Here is a 25,461-nt window from a genome sequence, read left to right as displayed (position 1 = left end):
AAGAATCGCGTTCTTGGGAGCAACTGAGACAAAATGTTTTCACCCATAACAGATGGCAAGGTAGTCAGAGGAGAATTCCGCAAAGATTCTCCCTTTTAGAATTTCTAAATGTGTCTAATATATAAATACTATAATATGTATTAGCAAGAGAAAATGAGAAATCTCAGGAAACCTTAAACAACAAACTACTTCATCGGGTGAAACCGTGAAGGTCGAAGGAGGAAGAAATGAAATGATTTAGCCCTTTTTTGTGAAAACAGTTATTGTGATAAGCTTTAGTCATCAAAATGATTACTTATTAGACAATAAAGATGATTTGCATGGATCTTTTTTACAGAACATCCGAATATACATATGGATCTGAGTCAACTCATAGTTTCATTCAACTCCTATGTGTTTATGTCATTGGGATACCCATTATGTTCAGGGATATGATCTCTTTAGAAAAGGTTCTTGCGCCTTACTCGATGGATATTATCCCATTTAATGGAAGACTCAGTCATTGTGTAGATGTTCTTTAACGTCGAAATCCGTTACCTCTTCATCCATTGCTTCAAATACACATCCGTCCCTCTATATCTTGTACGAAATCGTTGTATACTTCTATAATAACGAAGGATATGTTTAATCAAGAGGAGTAATACTGGAAAGAAATTTACAGAGGAGAACAAAGAGACTCATCATCCTTCATCTGCATCTCATCCATTGAAACTCCTTTCGGTGTCTACTCTATTTAATCTCCTAATATTCTTAGAAAACTATTTCATTGATTTGAGTCCTTAAATGTCATTGGAAAAAAAGTAGAAGACGATTCTGGACCATGAATTTAATGTGGTCCTCTTTTCTAGATATATTTATCGGCAAAGCCACTAAACGTATTCAGCTCTCTTATTACCTACATATATGCATAAATAGTTTTTACGTGATAAATATGATAATAAATTATCGGTGATCTTATAACTTTAGTAGTTAAATCACTTGTAGTTATATTTAAATATAATTGGATCGTGACGATTTAGGATCTCCACATGAATATTCAATATAAAAAAAAATGACAGATCACTGTAAATGTTTACGATGTAACAAAACTGTATTTAAGAAAGATTATTTCAGTATTAATTGACATTAAATAATAGATTATGTTCCTTGACAATTATAAAGCATATTGATAGGACATTGACAATTAAAATTATTTTCCTATTTATCAATTGTAAATAATGGTGTAATGCAAAAATGTATTTATTTAAATGCTTCATTGATTTAAGTTTATATTTTTATTTTTTCTTAATTATTTAACCTTATAATATATTTGATAATTGATTAATTTACTACGATTTATACTTATTTCAATTATATACTATCAATATCAGTTCCACTTCAAAAATAATCACGAACTAGTAGCAAAAACACGTCTGCACTAGTCAAATACATAAACAGCAAATATCGCAAAAGTGAGGGGCAGTGATTTCCGCACCACTGCATTGTACCTACATTACAAAATATGGATTTAAATTACGAGAAGTAACAATAAAGTATATTATATGGATTAACCGATTTATATCGGAAAGAAAAAAAGAAATTGCGTTACAAGAGAATATTCCTTGGTTTTCTAATAGTAGCTAATTCCTTATTGGAAGAAAAGTTTAAAATTAGTTCACATTTATTTTGTATAAGAATTGTAACATCTATTACACTATTTATTCTATTACAGCCAAAGTTGTGCCCTTATCGGTCTAGCAGTTCAAGCAGTTACAGCTCTTGAACCGCTAGAACTAGAGCATACAAAGTCGAACTGAAACCAAGACTGCGATATTTTACTTATCGGTCTCGGTTCTTGTGATTTTGTTGCTATATTAAATATATAAAGAAAATACAATGAATATTATAAAAAATTAATTAGCTTGAATCAATAAGTCAATTTTCCCATTTTTTTTTTACATTGTAGCATTTTCCAATGATTTTTGTACGTCGGCAGTACGATACATTTGTATCTAAGTTCCAAATAACTAAGGACTTCTTATGTATCTGGAAAAGTGATTATAGGTACCAGACTGTATAAATAAAAGAAGGAAGGGATGAGGTAAAGTATGGATCCAGCTTCGCTACTAAGCTTGTCGGGTCCCTTTAATTCGATAACTTTAATATTTATTAAGCCAGGGCTTCCCAAACTTTACTATGACCCCACACTAATACATTTTTAGATGAGGGCCCGTTTGTGTAAAATATGTGTACTATGCATGTGTAGACTGAAAGCAATCCTAAATTCTCCATCTTCCTGTGCTCCTAGCCTCCCTCATGACCCCCACTTTGAAAATAATTGTCTTAAGCAACCTTAGTTTTCGTAGCCACTGTTGGAACTTGAGGAGTATAAGATAGCTGCAGTCCTGTTTTTATATAATATTATTTCCTGGCCCTGAATGTTCTAGCGAAGCCTCTTGTTTTAAATATATGTGTCCAAACTGAGCCTATATTAAAAACGCAAGACCGATAGAGTTGAACCGAAACCCTTGAAATGAAAGAACTGGGACCGATAGAACCGCTGAATCTGAACCGGACACAACCTTAATTATAGATTTTGTAATATACTAGTTATAATGGGTCAAGTGGAGCCGGAACCATACTTTTGTAGAAAATGTGTAATAATATTTATACAATAGAATTGTGAGGTTGTGTGAATATAAGTTTACATTAATATAATTTAAAATTGCAAATACATTCCGGTGCCACTGACTGAGTCAATTCGACCAATTGGTATTAAATGTTGTGTTCCCGTGTTTCATTTAATATCTAGAGGTAAAATAAAGTCCATATAGTTGGCTGCGAAAAAGGAGAAAGTAAAAACAACAATAAAATTAAAAAATGAGTGAATTGAACCCAATGGTATTTTAAAAGTTAATTTATAAAATATATGTACAGGGTTCAGAAGCAAAAAGTGGACTGAATGACGGATTTGAGAAAAATGTCAATAATTTTATTTTTTGATAAATATTTTTGAAATTTTTTTAAACAAAACTTTGAGACACGATTTTTGTTAACATATTCACTCAATATGGCCGCCCTCAGCAGTAATCACAGCCTCCACATTAGTGATGTGGAGTCATTTCAAAATGAGGATTTTTGTGAAAATTTTGATAAAATCAGTTGAGAAATAAAGTCACAGCAGCGTTTTATCTCTTTTTCGGCTTGCTAACTTTTAGATGAGCCTCCCTTTTCCTCTTTAAACATACTTTTCCTCCATATATTTTTTGGATTAAAATATTTAAGTCATTTCTTATTTTAGGTAGTTGATTGACTGATTTTCATAAATTTTTAATATATTACCCATATGGGTATCTCAATTCTAGACATTTTTCAAATTATTGATTCTTAAACTGAATAAAATATGGTAAATATCAAATGTAACTGCTATTTTGATTTGAAGATCCTTCCATTCTTTTTTACAGTTTTTTGTTAACTGGCAAAATAAATCTTGGTTATCCGCTTCTGAAGCCTTCATTTTCTTTTACAAATAATTTTATTTTTAAAGCCTTTAAATGTGTTAAAAGAAGTTAATTTTTTCCGGAAATAATCATAATGTCTCTTTTTGCTTCTTTTTTTTCCCCACCCCCAAGGATTCCATAGGACTAGGTAGGGCATAGGTATGAGTAATGACTATATTTACAGTTGGCCTTTTTTCAATCATGTCATCAGAATTCATTTTTTTAGTACTGTCTTCTTCATAGGTTCTTTGCTTTAAGATTCGTCGATTGGACTCCACTTTTTTAAGTGCATTGGAAAGTCACAAATGAGGACACTGCTCCATCAACAAGAGTGCACTTAAATTTTTGACTGATGATGTCAGAGTCCTTGAAGTGCTTAAAACATATTCTTGACCATTATTTTTGTTTCCAATGTTGGTGACGGAAGTTTACTATCCATTGCTTTAGAAGCACTGGATTTCTAGGACATCTGAAAATAGATGGTTATAGTATATACGGAATATTATATTAAGTAACTTCTATCAAGGATGCCAAAGGCAAAACATATAATTTTTTTTATAAACTAATGAAAATACTTACAACAAATAGCTTAATTCACATAATTGTGGTTAAGTTCACATTTCTTCCACGATTAACTCCCAAGATTGTGCTTTAGGGATCTAGAAAAAGCCGGTGTTCTTGAAATACAATTGAATGCAATTCAAGAAGGCATTGAACTCTAGGAATAAAATAATAAGAATTCATCAAGTTTCAATGAAATCAACTATGATAAACTAATCTAATACCAAACTCCTTTTCTAAAAATTAGATGTTTATTTTATCACTTATTATTAATTTATAAAGATTTTAAGGAACATTATTGATAATTTCAAGTCTAATGTTGACATAATAACTAAATGATTTGATCCTTATGTTTTTTATAGCTCATCAGCTGATCACTTCAATGAATTGTTCTCGTCATTCTATAGAGTAGCACTCTATACTTTATATCTCTATGGTCCTGGGACTTATAAAAAGGGGGATTTACTACTGAAATTGACTTCACTCAACGTATCTATACTAAAAATGTCTCTAAGTATCTTTTCTACGATAGTGTACTTCAGCTGTCGATATCTACTTTTATTCAGTTATATATTTCATTTTCCTCATCTACTCCGTGTTTCTGGATATTAGGAATCCATATTTCCACTAATAAAGTGAAATACATTCGTCTGCTGGGTTAGGTTCTCCTTTTACAACTCTGTCAATGCTACTTTATTTAAAGAATTGGAGTACCGAGTCCGTCTTCTCCGGTTCTGTACGAACAATCTACAATTTGAGAATTACTTCATTCTATTAAAGACATCCAAACCCATTCAGGATCTTCCTCGTCGTAATGAAGCATTCATGAGAATCACTCTCCCATAGTGGACTGCAACAAAAACAAAAAATACAATTTGATTTCACTAAATTCCATTAGGGAATAGAAATGGAGGGCTTGTTCTGTGTTAATTCCTTATCCATATCATCATCAATTCAAGACTCAATTATCGTCAGTCCATATTTAGTGTAATTACTCAATTGTACTGTCATTTATTCAGTATGGCTATAAATTGTCATAAGCCTTCTTCATTTAATAGAATATAAACTCCTTAGAGAGTGTGTGGAATTAAATCTACCCCCATAGATCGTGTTTCTTCATCACTCCCGGAATGAAAGAAAAGTCATTGTGATGTAGTGGAAAATAATTATATATATAGTGGTCATGAATAATTAAAAAGTCAACAATCCTCCAGTTTCATTTCACTTTTAACATATATTAATCGTTTTAAGTGTAAAGAAGACATAAGGAATTTCAAATACAGACTGTACAAGGATTGCTTGAAGCAAACAACTTTTAGGATTAAATGTAGTTCAAAACTTTCATAGTATGTATTGTTATGTACTGATTTAATTAAACTAACACTTTATTGAAATAGAGCCGACAACAATTTAAGATTGATAGTTTAATTTAGCAATTGGACCATTAGATGAAGATCTTTCTCTTGCTGTTGGCTTCATTAATTAAATTTTTTCTACGGAAATAGATAAATTTAAATGCAGCTTGGGCGGCATAGTCTTTGAAATGATGATTGCTTCTACATTTTAAATCAAAAGGAATGAAACGTTCTCCATTCCTTAATAAATCAATAAACAACTATACAAATAATTTTCGAGGGTTTGGAGAAGTTATTAAAATATTTATTGTTTGAGGTGAAGAAAATATAAGATGATGCAGATGATTCAATGTTGTTCAATAAAGCAAATCTGATGATTTTTTAAAACCTTCTCTATCAATTTGATTTTGAATTTTTCTCCAAAGGATGACGATCTTCACCTAAAAATTCTTGGTTGCAGGGTCATTTGAAATTAAATGTCTAATAGAGTCGAAATTGTACAATTTGATTTTTTTATGATTGACAAAGTAATATATTCGGACACAAAGAATTCGTTGGGAAATTTGACAAAAAGAAACAGTAAAGATCTAGAATTGATTTAATCTCATCCATAATCTTCTCAAAAGAATCGTTTTCTTTCTTTATAATATAAAAAATTTCAGATAAGCACTGCTTTGATTTCGCCAAAATCTCAAAATCTTGGCAAATAGGTAGATAGTAATTTTCCTATTTGACAAAGAGCTTCCATTTTCTCAGACTTGCAGATATGTAAAAATTTGTCTTCGGTTATAGTTGTACCATGATTACATAAGGTAAATTTTAAATGATTAAATATTGGAAGAATTTGGGGAACTGCTCCATTAATATAGTAAAAAAGCAGACTATCTCCATTTATTATAGGATGAGTATCAGACAACAAACAACTAAAATCGATTTTGTTTTTTATATCAAATAAGGAAGTTATTTTATTCCTTTCAAAATAGGTTACTTCTGCTTTTAGATGACGATTCGTTTCATTTTGGAATCTGTAATGATTACAGAAAAAATATTAGTTCACGAAAAAGACGTTTACTTTAGCTTTTAATTATTATTGTTTTACCTAGTACCCGAACTTGAAGCAGTAGTTCTCGGAGCTGGACTGGTTTTGAGTAATATGGCTTGAACACCCTCAAATATAATTGGAATTGCATCTTACGGCGAGATAAAATAGCTTTTGTTTCTATGGAGGTTTGAATCCGTTCTTTCATATTAATAGTCTTCTTGTTTAAAATGTTTGCTTCACAGTCTTGAATTTATATTCGGTTCCTAATTTTTCCTATAAGTATATTAATAGAAACTTTTAGTATTGATACATTTGTTCAAAGTTTACCTAAAATATCAGTGAAAGAGAACTAAGTAAATAGTAATTGCTAAGAAATGGTATTATTAAATGATACCTTGGTATAGCGCTGATCCAACAATGAAGAAAAGTTGCATTTTTTATCGGTAGCCTATGAAAAAATAATTTGTCCTCTTTTGGATTGCCGGAGTAACCTGACCTGCACTTTAGGGCACAACAAGTAACAAGTATTGTTGTCAATTAATTATGAATACTGAATTCCGATCCAATGATAATTATATAGAAATACAAAATTTTAATTCTTTTCAGAGTCTATAATACTTTTCTACTATCAGCTAGGTGATAGTAATATTTTCCCCTCTCTCCAGTAGACATCAAATATCAGTTGTAAGTCCCCCTTTTTATTTGTCCCAGTATGGGCCAACCGTTTTATTTACTCATTTCTATGATGCAAATTTTGAGAGGTTAAGAATGATTCTTTTATGATGTTCCGAAGAGCAATGTTGTCGATGTAGAACACATAATTATCTGTCTATTGCAAAGAAAATACTTGTCCTATTCGCTAACATGAACACACAGTACGAGAACAAGATCAAGATTGCATCTCTCCTCCGCACTGGATTGTTCTAAAAGTGTATTTTGGAGCAGACTGGGGCCTCGATTTACAATTTATAATGTATCCATGCAGTTGAAGGTCGGGGAGGACCTCAGACACTTTGTAGTGGCAGGTAGGAACCCCTCCGTGTCTGTCAACTGCCTGAAGTCTACCTTCAAGAAAAAACCGCATTCCTCAATTGCTGACATGGCTAAGAAGATGAACAAGTCCCCCTCAAGGATGTCCCGACCTCTAAAAAAGGCAGGAGGAAACAGGGAGCCTGTGGACTCATTGTGATCTTTTCTGATGAGAAGTACCATACTGTTGGCCATGTTTTCATCGGGCTGAATGATCGAGTAGTGACATTTGGGGATGTAGCAAAGGAACGCCACCACATAGTGTATCCACCACATGTGGAGTTAAAGGCCTGAAAGAGACGCCACAACATCACCTGCGATTTTAAAACCTTCGTTAACAAGGTCTGGGTCTCCATGAGAACCAATTACATCCAGAGTGTCTGTAGCAATTTCCCCCAACGCCTAGAGCCCATGATCAATTCTAAGGGAGGATAATTTGACCAAACATGTTGTTTGGCTTACAATTAATAATCTTAATTCCTAATTCTCACAGGATCCTGCCATGAACTTCAATAAATTGTTTGTTAAAATTGGTAAACAATAACGGTTGGCCCGGTATTTGCATAATACAAAGTATTGTAAAAAAATTAGAAAGTTTGAAGTTGGGTGATTAACAGATAGTCAATTGTTCCGAAAAATATATCAAAATGTATATTATGATCTGGTACTATATAAAGGGGGACTTACAACTTTTTTTTTACTCACAAAACTTATAGACCCTAGTAGGCACGACTTTGAATTCTATTACACAGAAGTTGGCAGAAGGAGAGAAGTGAGGAGTTGGAACTATGTCGAAAGACATTTCATTCATGGTCATTTGGATAGATCTCTCCTATGTAGCAATCGGATATATGGATCCAAATTGAGCCATCCTTCCCATTGATAGGAATATCCCATTCATACGCCTTCTGATCTCGACTCTTAAGGGGGATCCCTTGGAACAAGTGATTCACTCGGTAGATCTCGCCTCCTTTAATGAAAGGATCGTTGATTGTGCAAGTGCCTCTTCATGTCAAGGTCTGTGATAGGGATTTTATTAATCATTGTCTCTATACATAAATTCCTCCAGATCTTCTACGGAATCATCGTATACTTCTACATATAAGAAATAAGGAGTTCCATAAAACGATATAAAGACCTAGTGAGGAATAGAGAGAGAGAGTTATCTTCCTCCATCCCCAGCTCCTTTTTGGAAATTCTTGGAGGTCAACTCTGCTTCGTCTCCTACTCTAAGAAAACTATTTCATTAATAAGAATCCTTCAGTGCTTTTGATTTATATAACGGAGAAATCACTCATCTCAATCACATTTATAAGTTGGACTTAGTGATATACAGTCTTTTATGGATAATTATATGACCTAAACACTTCAGTCTCATTTTCTTTATTACTACTGAGTCTCTCTTGTTATTGGAAAACAAGTGCAAGAGGATTAAAGACTCGTAAAGATAATATGTCTCCACATTTTGGTGTACAAAGCATATTCTATTCTGATATTACATATAAATAGTTCTTTGGAACTGGAGAGTTCCACAAAAACAAATAGTTCCCGAATAAATTACTCAGTGGGGAACAAAGAGATATCGTTTCTCATCTACAGCTCCTTCGTTGAGACTCTTTAAACCAGACAAAAAAAGTCGACTTTTTTTCGTCTCTTATTCTCAGTAAAATATTTCATTCTTAAGAATCCTTCCGTTTCCTTGATGAATATATTGCAGAAATCCCTTGGAAAAAGTAGAAGTCAATCTTCGACTCTTAATGAATATGCAGCCTTTTTACTTTCGTATGCAATCCTTATTACATTTTGCTGATATCTACATAATTAGATTTTATGAGTTGTTGAGTGCTAAGTGACTATTTGATAACAAATTATAAGTGACCTCTTAACTTCTTTAGACTTGCAATTTCGAAAATTAGTTTGTCTTAACCATCTTCTAAAAAAATTAATTGGTTATCACTATATTGAAATATTACCCACATGAAGATTTAGGATTTCTACACTGATAAAGATTATTACTAAATGTTTCACATAACAGTTTTTATATTTAATTATTAGTTATTTTAAAAATACTCATTAATGACATAAATACCGACGTTCAAAATTATAAGCTAAATATTTATATTTTATCCTGCTTTTCTTTGATTTATACCTATGTATATATATTATAAAAATGTATTATTATTTTAAGATATGAATAAAACACTTTTTTTTAGAGTAAATCCTTTATTAAACGAAACACAATGAAAATTCAAGATTTAGAAGATTCCTTAATAATTTTTCTGAAACTTGCGGTATTTGGGAACAAGAAAAATCTTTGTTATATGAAATCCGCGTTGTAGGGAGACCTTTTAAGTACTAAAATTCGTAAAATGTGTAAAATTATTGACTTTTATTTTACACTAGTGTAAGCTACTAGTAGCTTCATTTATGAGATTTTTGATACATATTTTAAAATATTTAAACCCAATTTGAGCAATATAATTAGCAAAGGGATGTTGCTTCTGACACTTCAGTACAATAGGAAGATAGGAATCTCCCGTTTCTAATAAATTGACAAATAGCTTTGTAAAGCATCGTCTTGGATTTGTCAAGGTCAATAAAATTTGTCGAGTTTTTGTCGCCGAGAACATATATATCATATTGTAAAGCTGACAAGTATGTAACTTAGTTAAATATAATAAATCTGAAGCTCTTTTAAGACCACTCCTATTAACACTATCTTGAAAAGTTTTGATGAGATTTTCTTCGCTAGAAAATTCAATACTATGAGTTATTGATTTCTCAAAAATCAAAAAGGTCGTGCATTCGGAATCTAGAATTTTGAAATAGAAAAAAAAATTGTAATAGAAGAGGCTATTACCCGAATATATAAAACAATATATTGGCTTGAGATTCTTTCATAGTAAAATTAGAAAATAAATATATGTATTTGGAACAATTGGATCAGTACTTACAAATTAAATTATGTTTTTATTTTCAAATTTATGATTATTATTTGATTTTCATTTAATATTTTTAAGTTTCTAATATAAATTCATTTCTTTATTTATTAAAAATATATACGTTATATTAACATAATGATATTATGTTCTCTTAATTGAAATAAATGTTCATAAATGACCCTTCAATGCAACGATATAATTACATAATTCTATTCATACTTTTTTTTTCTTCTTTTTCTTCTATACCTACTAAGGTATAGACAGTATAAAATAAGATACAAGTCCCCCTTTATATAGTCGCGGATAGGACAACGGAAACGCTCGAATTCACATATTATTACATGAAATAAAAAAATAAATTTAGTTTCGATGATATTTATACTTTATTATTCATCTTTTGTAATTCGTCATAAACAAACATTAACCTTTTTTTCTGTAAAACTCACATTTAAATATTAAAAAAATAAAATAAAGGAATACAAAAAAATCAATGAGGGTAATATGAAATAAATAATAATGGATTAAAACAATGAGAAATAAAAATGACCAAAATTTGAATGAAACAATAAATAGTTATTTGTAGTATCCTACATTCAAGGTAGTAAGTATGTAATGCTTAATTTAGAGTAGACATAATAATATGAATATATTTCCGTAATATCACTGATAATTATATATGTATGTATGTAGATATAATGACCTTGAAGCATGGATTCTTTGAATAAGAGAGTTTGACAAATTATTTACGTATTTGAAAAATTAAGCTAAAAAGTAATTGACTTTGGTCTCCCCATAATTGTTGTTAATAATAATATTAATAAAGTTTGTATATATGTGGTGCGTCAACATAAAAACAATCTTGAACATAAATCCCAATTAATTATTTTTTCATGTACATATATGTTGTGGACAAGGTGCAATTTCTTCGTCTTCAAATGCATTATCTAATTACATCATTTGATCCTTCTATAACCAACTATTTCATGGACACTTTCATTTTATTTTGATGTATTTAAATAACATGATAATTATGCATTTTAAGAGTCATATAACTCTGGGGATTTGAACTTGATAATGTGCTATCGAATACTCTGATATTTGAGTAATTTGTATTAAAATAGTCAAAAATGACAGTCTTAGTATATGGATTGGTGTAGTGTCAGTCCTGAATATCTGTCCTAAAAACCTTTAAACCTTCATTCCCTTTTTATTTAAATCAGTTCTATTAGTGATAGTTTAAAAGACCAACGGTATTGAGGACCGTTCCTAAGGTTGGACTGGACTAGATCGAATAAATAAGGACTGACACATGGATCATCCATGGAATAACCAATTATGCCATTATTAATGCTATTATAAAAAGGTTAGTCAGCATGGATTTTCCGTTCTAAGTGAAAATTTATAAGCATAACGGATGACGTCTTTGGGACCCTAAATACAGGAATACAACGATTGAGAATAAATAAAAAACTAAATATATAATTAACACAAAAAATGAATCAATAGAAAAAACAAATTTAAATTACTACATTTTTTTCTTTTTTTTAATTGCACTTACCCAAACAAATGAGCCCAATGACGTCACTATAAAGATAAAAGTTCCTTAATAAATCTGCTGTTTGTCTTACCATTTTCTTGTTGCCTAAGCTGTTCTAATAGCATTAACATTATCCTTATTCCAAGTACTTTAAATCCTTCATTTTGATATTACGATTTGCTTGTACAAGTTACAACTTGTACACAACATATACATACATCCCAATAGCTATTAGACATATTTGAATCAATCATAGGCTTATTATTCAAATTTGGTATATGAGTTAAGAGCCACATGGATTTTAGGTATATTCTAAAACTTTTATTTGATTTAATCAAATATATCAACTTTTGAATCTGTTATTGTGACGATCAGGAGCGTTGTTAGCTATTATCATTGGGGGGGGGGGGCTTAGCCCAAAAAATTATCAAAATAGTTACATAATTACTTATATAAATCGGTTAATTTTAAATTATATTAGCAGAGGGTGCCCGTGTTGCTGAATAGATGTGAATAGAAGCAAAGAATGAAGGTAGAATAAATGAGCCAGAGAGAGGGATGTAGAAAGAGACAGAGGGAGAAGAAAAGAGTCTAGAGACAGGGAGAATGAGAGAAGGGAAAATATATTTTATTTTGGTCAAAAACAGCCTCTTAATGACCTCGGAGGCCCAAAAAAATACCATAAGGACATGGTTGGTTATTTTATACGCCTTTTTGCTATGTTTTAAACTGATTTGTTCAAAAAATTTGGATTCAATGTGTGGTAACACCAAAAGCAAACTTATAAATATAAATTGGATAGGGGGGACTTCCGAATCTTTTCAGAACGATCAAACCCCCTCAAAAAGTGGGTAACAACGCCACTGGTGTTAGCAGCAATTAGCAGCCACCCAAGGCTTAATAAAATTAATTTATTTATAGAAATATAGAATAATTCATAAAAGAATATTCAGAGGGTAAATTATGTGTCTAAAATCATTCTAGCTTGCTTTTGTGTTGACGGGCCACATATGTAGAATTGAGCTTCTTTGGATGTTACTCGTGGTTTTTCCCCTGCTTTTTTTACAGATATATAATAATTAGATATAAAATTGTTTGTTAAATATAAAGACAATACAATTAATGGTTCTAATAAATAATAAACTAACAAAAACAATTTGTAATAATAAATAGATAATTTTCATTTCTTTATCCATTTTTTTGCTTTTTTTTGAAAATTTGTTAAATACCATTTCTTGAAAGTGGAAGAAGATTGAAGATAACATAACTAATATGAAAACCACCACTTCTTTCAGGAATGTGGAATGTCTTTGTTGTAACTTGTAACACACTACAAACATTTCATTTTTAATAAAAATATGTTTCAAATAATTTTTACGGTTTTTTTGTTTAGTTTTGTTTTGTGAAAAAATGATATTTTAAACAAAGGACGTTCATCAGTTCGTATTGGTTATATGTATACTATGAATAGGTTTGGGGATTGCGTTAACAGTTTTTCGGAGATTTCTTGATTTCCAGTTCCGTTTTAGGTACGATGACGGAAGAGGAGGAAGGAGGTGGAGGTTGTTGTATTTGCTGCTGCGAAACAGGTATCGAACCTGGTGGAGCCTGAGGGGGTGGCGGCCCACTAGACCAAGCCATACTTGGACCATATCCATCATCCATATGCTGGTGGTGGTGATGTTGTTGAGCGGCGGCAGCGGCTGCTTGAGCTGCAGCGGCTGCTGGATCGTATTGTGCATTTTCTAATCGACTAATGAGTCTCTCATCCTCCTCTCCGAATTCTCCACCCATTAAAGATGGCTCTCCAACAACCATGACGTCCTGAAAATATAAGTAGTACATTAAAATAACGGTAGATGTTTTGTGAATGATTCATACTTGAGAAGCAAGGGAGAAGTTTGGCCCTGGAGATCGTTTTTTGTTTGCAGATACTGTTGACCCTGCACCTTTTCGCTTTCTCCGTTTGTTACCACCCCTTGTTGGCTCTATAAATAAAAGAGTATATAAGTGATTCGTGGCGAAGAAAGGATTCATAATAATCATAGATATAGAAGTTGAGAGATTAGTTTTTTTTACAGACAATTTTAATGACATTTAAAAAAAAAAAAAAAAGGCATGATGACAATTTTTTCTATATTTGCCTTTCAATAATAAATAACTGCCCGAATATAGCCAATTAACCCTTAACCGCCTTCATTTTTTAAAATGTGTGAATAAAAAATAATTAAATAATTAGTTGCTCCACAACTATTATTTGACTTAAAGAAAAATAATTCTTGATAACAAAATTTTTTTAGAGGACCATTTGATCCAATTAGGTCCAGCTCATATTAAAGCTGGATGCGTATTGGACATCTAGACACTTATAAAAAGAGGGATATGATAAATAAAAGAGGGGAATTGATAATCCCATCACCTGAAATACTGTGTCTATTCACACCACCGTCCTATATAATAACTGGATATACATTATGAAGAAAATTTGTTTACAATTATACTGGCTATTTGATGACATCATAGAGGAGTCAATTTAGAAGGAAATTCAAATTTTTAGAAGAAATTGGATTAATCCATCATATAATAGATAGGCTTTTGATACTTTAGAGGATGACGAATGTCTCTCCATGGGGGACTTGAGTTTTAAATAAGTTATGTATACATCTTTTTAAAGGCGAGTAGGAAATGCTTCGAATATTGTAGCCGAATCCTTTTTTCTCAATCTTATAACGTCCAAAGTTCTATTCAAACACTCAGGATTAAAATGTTCCGAACAAATCCTTGAATGCTCCTGTGGAGTAAAGTTCTTCAACTTGAGATTCCTTACCCACTCTCTGGATCCTTCGGAAAACGATAAAATGATAATTCCTTCTTAACAACACATTTGTTCTTGCGCCCAACCACAACACAAGACATGATTAAGCAATTTCACTTTTAAAGCTTAGTTATGAACTTATAAATACTTAAAATTGCTACCGACAGCTGAAAGGTGAGTCTACTTTTTATTAAATAGGTTTTGCATCCAGTTATTATATAGTTCAGTGAGTAACACACTCCTTTCGAAATAATTTACACAATTAAGGGAAAATGAGTCTCACTAAGAGACAAAATAATCAAATTTTCTGCTCTAATTCGCGCAAAACCCACCAACAGAGTTCCAACATTGATCTTAAGCAATAAGGCATACTAATTAAAATGTCAAAAAGGCCATTAATGACGGTATTGACATTGAGACGAGTTTCAATAAGATGGTGTACCGGCACACAGAGCAAAGCCTTTTTGGAGACCAAAATTCCCTTCTTGACGAAACAAATGGGGCCACCATAAATCCCAAACCGCTCGATTTTTCCTTCTATCTTTATGTCAAGACCAGGGCCTTCCAGACAAGGGTACAGAGTCTCAGAGCTCTCAAGGGTTCTGATGATGATTATTAAATCTACATGAGCCCCGATTATATTATTACGACCTGCCAAAGCTTCCAACGGTACATCTAGGCCATTGTCAAAGTCGATGAAGATAATAAATCTGCCTTCTGTTTGTAAGACTTATTGTTCAGATGTTTTTCAGTTTTTTGCATGGCCTTTATAGAATAAATGATGTTATCCAGATTCGCTTACTTTGACCAATTAGTCATGAGCTCTATTGTAAAGCAAACAAAGTCATTTGACTTCATCCACACAAATTAGCTACTTAGTTCATCTAAATAGCTTACACAATAATAATAAAAAAAACAACCAGTGATTGTTCACATGTGGATAATAGGTTTTACAAACAGAGGGGAGAAGTGCAACACATGTGCCAACATCTGTACAAAGTTTGGTTAACCCCCTAGTTTCCCAAATTAAACTGGTTAAAATTCATGCTTCAAAATGTCTGTGTCTTCAATTTTGCAACCGGTGTAGTCTGTTAAAGCACACAGCCAATTTTTTCAATCTGCAGGATTATATTTTGGGGGTTCATGGTTTTTGGAATTTTTTTGAAAACAAAAAAATAATCAAATTCAATTTTTTGGGGAAAAATTAAAAAATCCATAGTTATTCACTAAAAATTCTAATTTTTGGAAAAATATTTTGAAAAATTAAATTATACTTTGAATGTCTATTGGGGGGGTCAGCCCACCCACTGCAGACGCCCTTGTACGTGCTCTTGACATGTTTATTCTTGTATGATGTATAATAAACCACTAAATGCCCATTTTTTGTTCAGTAAAGGATTAATATCCCGAATTTACCTTATTGCTCCCATCTCCTGCGTCTATGCTCATAATGAAATACATACCTAGATCTTCTCCTGATAAGAGATCCAAATGAGGACTAGATCTAGCTCCTGAATGTCGTCCACCTCTACCACGTGTACTTCGGCTACCACCTCCACCCCGAGATGGCGTTGATTCTCGAGAAGGTGAATTGACTAAAAATAAAATAAAATAGAAGAGTTATTTTTATTATGCTAAATTGTAGACATCCTATGTAAGTAAAATAATCATCCTAATAATTTACATGCAAAACCATTTCTTAAGTATGACAAGTACAGTTGGTATTTTTTTTTTCAACTTTAAATCGTGCCATATCTATAAATATGTATGACTTTGGTTGTTAAAGTGTATAATGTATATACCTATATACTCGTATATATATTTGAATTGCAAATGGTTAAATTGAACATCATCATAAATAGAGACAGGTTTTCCCTTCCACACTTAAAAAAACCATCATCAAAATAGCAAAATGAGATGGTCATAAAATGCCAATGAACAGCATAATATGTAGTACTACTTTGCTTAATGCTTAATAATAACAAATTCATAGACTATACCATTACAGATCACAAAAAAAAAAAAAAAATTGAAGGGGCACATTTAATCGTGAATGAACATTCAAACTATATCACATGTTTCATAATAATAAATCCTTCAAAACATAAATATATGTATTTATGATAATAAGATGGGTTATTAATGAATTCGAGGTATTCCAATAGCCAGAGCATGGGCAAACTAACAAAACATTTATAGCCACAAGTTGGCATTCTGCTAATAACTTCCGCTAATTAGTTGACTTAGAAAAAAATAGTAGATTAGCTAATTAATAAATTAGCCATAAGCGGAATACCAAAATTGTGAAACACTTATACTCTCAGTACTTAGAGTTAGTGATGTCCAATGGAAAAATCTCGTTTATATTAACAATTATATTTTCTCGCTCGTCTGGATCAAAGTTTTCATAGTAGTTTTTCTAAAGTAACTGCGTTCGACAAAGATAAAAATATTAATGTTCAAGTTATTAACGCTGTTAACTTCTTCAAGTCGGCTCCTCGATACTGAGTGAGACAGAATTGATCCTAAAAGGCTGTAATGACCGCCCACCCAAGACAGCCTGCTGCCAATCTTCCAACATCTTTTGCAGGTTGATTAGCACTAGAAACTAGAAAAAAAATGGAATTAGAGATTGCTGGCTAAGAAAATGAGTGAATTAGTGTTTATGGGACTAAAAATGAGCTGTTTCCAATTTCTGCTAAGAACACATTCATAGTTGCAAGATGGTACAGAAATTTTGATTCTACTAAACAAACAACCAAGTAAGACATGATTCTAAGTCACAAGTAAGTCTCAAATTCAGAACCTTTTAAGTCACAAGTATTTTATTAAGGAAATATTATAATTTGATGACTTCTTCTTAGAAACTATATAGTGACTCCTTGTTCCCATGGCTGCTATTAAATATTCATTACTACGTTTGTAAGTCGAAAGCATTTTTAGTATCTACAAAAAAGAAAGAAACCAAAAGCTAAAATGTTAACCTTGACAATTTGAAGAATGTTTGACACTACCGAAAGGAACATTATAATATGTACACTTTGAATTATAAACTTGAACAAGATATAATTTATTAATTAACAATAGAATTTCAAGAAAATTAATACTATAAATATATGTGCGTCTAAGTTCTCTTAATAATTTATCTAGCCCTTCTTAGCAGCAATGATGGCTTACAGGCGGCAGAAGGCCTGGTACCCGATGCGTATGTATTCCTCTTTCATATCGTCCCAGTGCTGGTTGACAGAGGATTTAAGGCCTCGGTATTTGGACGATGGACACTGCATGCCTTCCCCTTGACCTGCGTCCAAAATGTGTAGTCATCAGGGTTGTAGGGGAACCAAAATTATCAAAAAGAGTTCAAAAGACTAATTCAAAAGAGTCTTGCAACAGAGAAGAGGGAGTTCTTTCATTGCTGGTGTTAAAAATAGTCTCTCCACCGCTCACAATGCTCTTTCATCCACTTTTTTTTTATGGCTCTCTGGACAGTCTGGTTTGAAATCCTGAGATCTATTGCATGGGGCCTCATGCACCTGACGGAATTGCCCTGGGTTTTTCCCCCTTAACTCCTTCGGATCCAATTTGTCCTTTTTGACAGAGCTCTTCTTCCTCTCCAACGTTCGGACTTGCTGACGGCGTCGAAGGTACTCCTGGAGACACCAAACTGCTCGGCGTACGAGAATAGAAATTCTTAGATTACGTTCAAGTGTCATTTTCTCAACTTGTACGTAAGCTAGAGAGCTCAGATTTGTTTTGTTTTGTAATTAATTGTTTATACTTTAATATATCAAAATATGGCTTACTTTCAATCACTCAACCTTAATTAATTATTGAATTTGTAAGTTTTGAGAGCTCAATGGGCCACTCGGTACATCTCTCGACCTTTTCTCAAGAAAGAGAAAGCCAAAATGTCTAAAAATAAACTGGTGGTTACAAAACAACCAATTACGAGATTTTGCAGAACAAGATATAATTAGAGTTCAATTAGTCAACGATGAAAAGACTACCAATAAACAGGAGTCATAAAAATATGTTTATCATAGTACATATTTTCATGTTAGTGGATAACACTTTTCAATAAGAGGAGAGATCTAAAGTATCATTCATGAGAACTCTTAAATCGAGAATAACATTGCAAATTTGAACATAAGAAATAATTCCACATCAATTCATATCAAACCCTAAAAGATCGACGATTATGTTATCCTATGATTTTTTATTTTTTTTTGCAAATCCAGATAAAAGATGCAACCTTGGATAACTTCATGGGAATCATCAATAGAATATAAAATAGACTGAAAACAATTTAGATCACGACAAACATAGTTAAATATTTTTTTTTTGTTCACAGCACTGATTATAATATATATACATTAGACTTGCCCTTAAGATTGTTTTTTTTTTTTGGAAAATGTTCATTTTGATAAATAATAAAGAAATATAAATTTGATATATGTTGATGAATGTTTAGAGGTTGTGCGTACCCTTTGAAATTGTAAATTTCAGAATTTTATAGAAAAAAAGCATCATTCTTACCAAAAAGTAGTCCATAAATTGTCAAAAAAGAAAATATTTAAAGATAACTAATTTAGATGAATAAAAAATATTTTCTTAGTAACAAAACTCATCACCGTGTCAGGTCTCATACAAGTCGCTGAATGGGCTAAGTGAGCACGGCTATGACTTCATTGGGAAGGAAATATGCCCCCCTCAGCAGTCCAGATTTTAACCAATATTGTCTGGCGTACATTGAATCTAAAATAAATTAAACATCTCATGCCTTCAAGGACTCTCTGATTGTCTCAATTAAGGAGACAATGACCGTCATGCCAAAGAATTACCTCATCAACACCTAATCCTCCTTCCGGCCCAGATACAGGCCGTGATGGACACTGGAGGCAAATGAGTTCTGTCTCAACATTCATATGTACAATTCAAGCACATTTTAAAGTAAGTTTGCCGAAAAATGTGATATCAGTGACTATTTAAATTTATTTGAAAAATGCACCAATTTGGTCTCAACACCCCGTGGGTATAAGACAAGACTCAATTTTTTTTTCAAAACTATTTTTAATAGTAAAAAAAGGGGAAAAACTAGTATTAATTCTTGTCGTTATTAGAGCAGAATCACATACTATAATAATTATAGATGACATAAAAACATGAAAGGTTTGAGATGATTTTTTTAGCGCGTACTCCAGGACTAAAAATACAATTTAGTTCTTCCCGAGCACTATAAGGTATCTGGGATACACTCAATAACACTTTATCACTGAGACAGTGAGATACATTATGTGAACAAAAAAGTGCTTGGGGAAGTAAATGCTGAGTGAAACTCCAAGAACACTATCCCTTCCGTCAAGTATGGGGGTGGAAAAATTATGTTTCGGGAGTTGCTTCTCTGTTCAGGGGGAAAGTCGACTTCACCGCATTGAATAATTACATCCCAATGAATAATGATACGAAAACTTTTTTTTAAATTTTACCCACAAATGAGTAATTACCCACAGGATACCCGTTTTTTTTTGTCAATGTAGCTTTATTTTTTGAACAGAGCCATCCATCCCTACATAGGAGTATAGGAAATTTATAAGGATATTTAGCAAGAATGAGGCAACAGGTTAGGAAATGAGAGGCTCAAAAGTTCTTTCAAAACAAAACATTTTTACATTTGTCAAAAAATGACTTGTCTGTATGTAAAAATAAAAGACATTGAAAATTAACATCTTAACCTTGGCAATTTGAAAAATGTTTGATGAGAGAGAGCTGCTTAGCTGTCGTTTTATTAGATTACCTCTAAGCAGCTATGAAAGCTGAGAGGGAGAAATTAAAAGCAAATCTCACTTCTTATCATTATTACAGAAGAAAAAAAAAAAAAATTATTCATGATCACAATTAGAGTTGTAGATAATATGACCTTCGACGAGCACAATAGTTTTTGTAGTTATTTTTGAAGAGAGAATATCTAAGTGTGAAAAAAAAAGACTAGTGCATGAAAGACGAAGAGTAACCGTTATGAGTCTATGTCATCTTTGGACAAAGAGGATCGACAACGGAGTCTATGCATTAACTAGATCTGGAGTGAGGGCTGTGTAAATTTTCTTCCTCTTATAGTTGATCGAATATAACCTAATTGAATGTTATGACCCCTAAGATTCTCTCATTCAATACTTACAATAAATTGTCAGGATTATGATATTTTTATACATACGGGCAGCTCATATGTTTGACAACTCTAAGCCCAAGCACTCAATAATGTACTGTATCAAATACTTTTTAATATTGTATAATTAAGGAAATAACTTGAACAGAAGAATCAAGTTGTACCTAGTAATGCAAAAATTGTAAAAACACTGTTCAAGTTGCAAATAATACAAAAAGTATTGCACTCGTCAAATGTCATTTTTTTTACAACTTTATGTATATTAATTGAACACATTCTCTGTGTCTAATATTAATAAATAATTATCCTTAAAAACAAAAAGTATGGACCACAATTCATATTGACATAAAAATGATTCAGCAAGGCAATGAAAATAGATCTAATTAATTAAATAATGCATACTTTTATTGATCCGTGTTGGATATGCATGACTGGAGTCTAAAAATTCTAGTTGGATCTTTTTATGTATTATACTGACATACATATTTATATTTACAAATGTTCTTATACAGGTATATAATATTCTCGTAATAAGGGTTTTCATAGAATCAACATACTATATCTCCAATGTACATTAGAGTGATTACTATTTTGTAATGAGACAGTAGGAGTGGGGCATGCATGCCCAAGGATTACAAAAATAGGTTGTTCCCTATTCCAAGTATTTCCAAAAAGTACCAGATTTAGAATAATTGTAGTATTAGCTTGCAAGAATATATATCTTTTACATATGCCTCGAGGAGGTGTGTTAACAGCTGTCAACAGTCTGGCCGTTGAGAATGACCGTCAAACAGTCTCACAACTAACGGTCAAGGGCTTTGACCACCTCCCAACAGTATTTAAAAAAAAACAACATTTTATTATAGACTAGTGGTAGTACGCAGGATTGCCCAGAGTAATTAATCCTCGTATAGAAAACAAATTTTGCTTTCATAATATAGAAGATAACTCCCAAGAAATTCATATTGTTACTCTCTATTTTTCATGAACCCACTGAGACGTAACTAGTGTTATGTCTTTCCTTAGTTATTTGGTCCAGTCCTTGGGAATTGTTATTCAGAATGTCCCCCTTCAAACTATCAGTAATAGAACTGATTAAAAAAGAAGGAATGAAGTTGAGAGGCGTCATCAAGGACCAAACTTATAAGTTTTAGGATTGATACGCATGACTTAACTGGACCGGACCCAGACTGAACTGCAAAGTATTGAACCAACACTATGTATAGCTAACTATTCAATAATTATATCAATTCATATGGCCTGTTCTGTCCTCATGAATAAAATAATAATAGTAAGAGTTTGAGATTCTATTGTTAATATGATGGGATGACTGATTAATACTTTAGTCTCTAGATGTCTTACTAACAAAAACACAATGCTACATACATAACGCTTACAAAGGTTAATATATTTTTACACATACCAGCCTATATATTTCATTCAAATCTTAACATTTTCTGCAAATGCATATGAATTATGATCAGAGATGTTTTTTTTTATAAGAGGGGGGGGGGAGAGAGACAAAGACATATGTTACACCTGTCCCTTGTTAATAACAGCTCCAAGTTTTATTATTTTTGAGGGAGAAAATGAATTACTGCAATAAAGAGAACAACTTTCTTTATTTAAAATAGCCTTAGTCCAAGGAAAATATTTTAATTATATTTAAATTAACATATATTTACTTTATAATTCATTTTTAAATCAATTTACATCAAAGATAGACTAGAATTCTTCTTTTAGAAAGGAGATGTTAGGAAACAGACGGTATATTAAATAATTAAGAAAGAAGAAGAGAAATTGCATTATCGCTACACTTAACTTTTTCTTTACATAAATCCCTCTTTAACTATGATATACATAAGAGAGCACTATATACAGTGGATCCTGTTTAATCATTCCATTCTCGATGCACACACCTACAATAGTTCATTAATACGACTACGTTATTTTATGATATACATCAGAGAGCACTATATACAGTGACTATTTTTCGTACATACTTTCAAACATTTATATATACAGACAAAATTTGATTTATTATGTTAATTTAGTAATGTGTATCAAAAATTATTTAATTATTATAAAAATAAAATCAATTTTCATTGAATAATAATTGTCATTCGGGGTCTGTATTTTGTTTAAATTACTGATCATGTGTTATGAAAGTTTATTATCTTCCTATTTACATTTTTATTTTAAGTAAACATAACTTTTTTTAGTATATCAAAGTGTATGTGTGAATGTTTATTGTATTATGAATACATATAACACATTTTAGATGTCATATATGTAACTTAATACTATAAGTTTGTTCTCAAATTATCAAAAGGTGTTAGGAAAAAAGCAGTTGCTTGTAAAAGGGTAAAATTGGATAAAAAATGTTTCAGAATTTTAGGCTAAGTTTTTTGTTGTTATTAATTATTGTTGATGCTGATAGACTGACGACCGTTTGACGGTCACGGTTTTTTTTAATCACCTGTTGACACTTTTTAGGCCGGAACGTTGATGTCCCATAAATCACCAAATAACCAAAAGTTTTTGAGTTTACGTGTCCAATCTTGTTTCAATTTCAATGGAACACCACACATTGTTACCTTAATTGTATCACGCAATCTTTCCTTCAAAAAGAAGGAGACAAAAAGTCCAAAATAATCTGGTAGTTCTCAAAATAAGCCAATCATACCAAGTGTTATTTATATTATAAGTAATCCCGGACAATCATAGTCTATATTTTTAAAATGAATTTCATAATATTAAAATCTTGCACAGTATTTTATTCGATACTGTGCTATAAATTATAATAATGCTATGTAATATTTTATTAAAAGCATATTTACACATTTGTATTTATATATGATAGCCAATATTTATTCATAGAAATAATCAGCATAACTATAGTATAACTTTTACTTTGTGTATTTATCAAGAGCATAAATTATGTAAAAGGCATGACGTATCACGTGAGATATGAGACTCAAGAGCTGACAATAAATACCAAGGGTATTTTTGTGTTAAAGAGATAAAACCATTTAATGATTTTTCTTCATTTTGAGAGATTTTGCAAGTTTATGATTGAATTTTTAATAATGATTACTGAATCATCGCATTGTTTTTTTTTGACTGTTAAATAGTGTCGTTCTATAATCTAAAATCAATATATTCTCGCAACCTCATATTAAAATTAATAAAAATACTTTTCATGGCCTGCAGCGTATTTTGGGAAGATATAGAGTGAAGGCCAAACTTTTCTACTCCTGGGACATGTCATATCCATACTTTAAATGGCCACTTACATACTATTTCATTTCAAAAATAGGAGTCACTCTAACGTATTATACACTATGCGTTACATATTCTATATGAATGTGTTTTATTTGATGTTCTTATAAATTATACACTTTACAGTAAATAGGCGTAGAAAAAAATATACTCATCAGCTCTTATGGAGATTAATATGTAGTTGTCATGAAATATTCATATAAGTTTAACATAAAATAACTACAACTAAGAGCAAGCGTACATACATTTGTGACAATTTTAGTATTCAAAATAGAGGGAGTTTTCATGTGTATGAAGAAGTTAAGTGGTGATGGAAATCGTAAGCATTTTGGGCGTGTGAAAAAAATGAATCCCGATAATAAACATGGCCCCTTAAAATTTGAAAAATGTTTTAGAGAGAGTAGCCTAGCTGTCATGACGTTTCATTAAATAAGCTACAATCAGCTGTGATAAGGAAAGAGGGGAAGAAGGAAATAAACAAGGACATTGGCAAGAAATGCCCATCCTCAATTCTACTCTGCGTCTAACAAGGACTTAGAATTTTAACTGTCACCTACCACAGAAGATGTCACATAGTCATTGTTTTATATAACGTATGTAATTTATTATCCAAGAAATCACTCTCTGAATTCATTCAAACTCTATAGTTATTTAAAAGTCATTCTTGATGCCCTCAACGAACCCTTGTTGAGGGTAAAAGTACTTTAGAAGTCATTTAATTTGGGGGAAAATGATCATGTGATATTCGATTCGCCACTTGCTTGTAACTTTGTCCTGAGTTGAAAGATTTTTTCGTAGAACAGCATGAGAGGAAAAAAGGAATGAACATCTATACATAAACGCCTTTCTAAGATTTTTTTTCGTTAATTGCTGTTAATTTGCCCACACTTAAATCTTAAAAAATGAACAAAAAGTATAAAATAAACCAAAAATCAAGATGGTAACCCTGACAATTAGAAGAATGTTTTGGAGGAGAGAAAGAATAATTCTGATGACGTTTAATTTGATCAGCAACAATCCGCTGTGACAAGGGAGGAGGGGAAGAAGGAAATATATAAGGATATTGGCAAGAATTACTCCGATATATTGAAAAGAGCTAAGGAAAAGAAAATTTATTCTTCAGAAAACCAACTGCAAATAAAACAGGCCAGCTAAAAAATACAGACGAGATATATCACTAGATATAAGCATCTATGGAGTAAGTTCACTCTTGGGGACTATATTACGACTAAAGCTTGTTGTTAAATTTATTGGAG

At 31.7% G+C, this 25,461-nt stretch overlaps 1 protein-coding gene and 1 long non-coding RNA gene across 3 annotated transcripts in view; both read right to left on the bottom strand.

The window, feature by feature from the left end:
- Positions 1-5,254: 5,254 nt before the first annotated feature.
- On the bottom strand, positions 5,255-8,359 carry LOC139904799 (uncharacterized). The gene is made up of 3 exons (XR_011779012.1): positions 8,172-8,359; positions 6,495-6,710; positions 5,255-6,420 (listed from the first exon to the last, which is right to left on the bottom strand). It is a non-coding gene; the product is annotated as an uncharacterized lncRNA (long non-coding RNA).
- Positions 8,360-10,767: 2,408 nt separating this feature from the next.
- The window catches only part of LOC121132662 (uncharacterized), a 57,848-nt gene continuing 43,154 nt past the window's right edge, over positions 10,768-25,461 (bottom strand). For both annotated transcript variants that reach the window (XM_040728088.2, XM_040728089.2), the window contains exons 7-9: positions 16,224-16,355; positions 13,827-13,933; positions 10,768-13,769 (exon numbers count right to left, since the gene is read on the bottom strand). In XM_040728088.2, coding sequence (XP_040584022.1) covers positions 13,431-13,769; positions 13,827-13,933; positions 16,224-16,355 — 578 coding nt within the window. In that variant the 3' untranslated portion in view covers positions 10,768-13,430. The remainder of the gene's footprint in view (positions 13,770-13,826; positions 13,934-16,223; positions 16,356-25,461) is intronic.

This window comes from Lepeophtheirus salmonis, chromosome 2 (assembly GCF_016086655.4).
Source record: "Lepeophtheirus salmonis chromosome 2, UVic_Lsal_1.4, whole genome shotgun sequence".
Classification (NCBI taxonomy): domain Eukaryota; kingdom Metazoa; phylum Arthropoda; class Copepoda; order Siphonostomatoida; family Caligidae; genus Lepeophtheirus; species Lepeophtheirus salmonis.
Note: the sequence above shows the minus strand (reverse complement) of the source record. Positions and strands in the feature narration are given on the sequence as shown.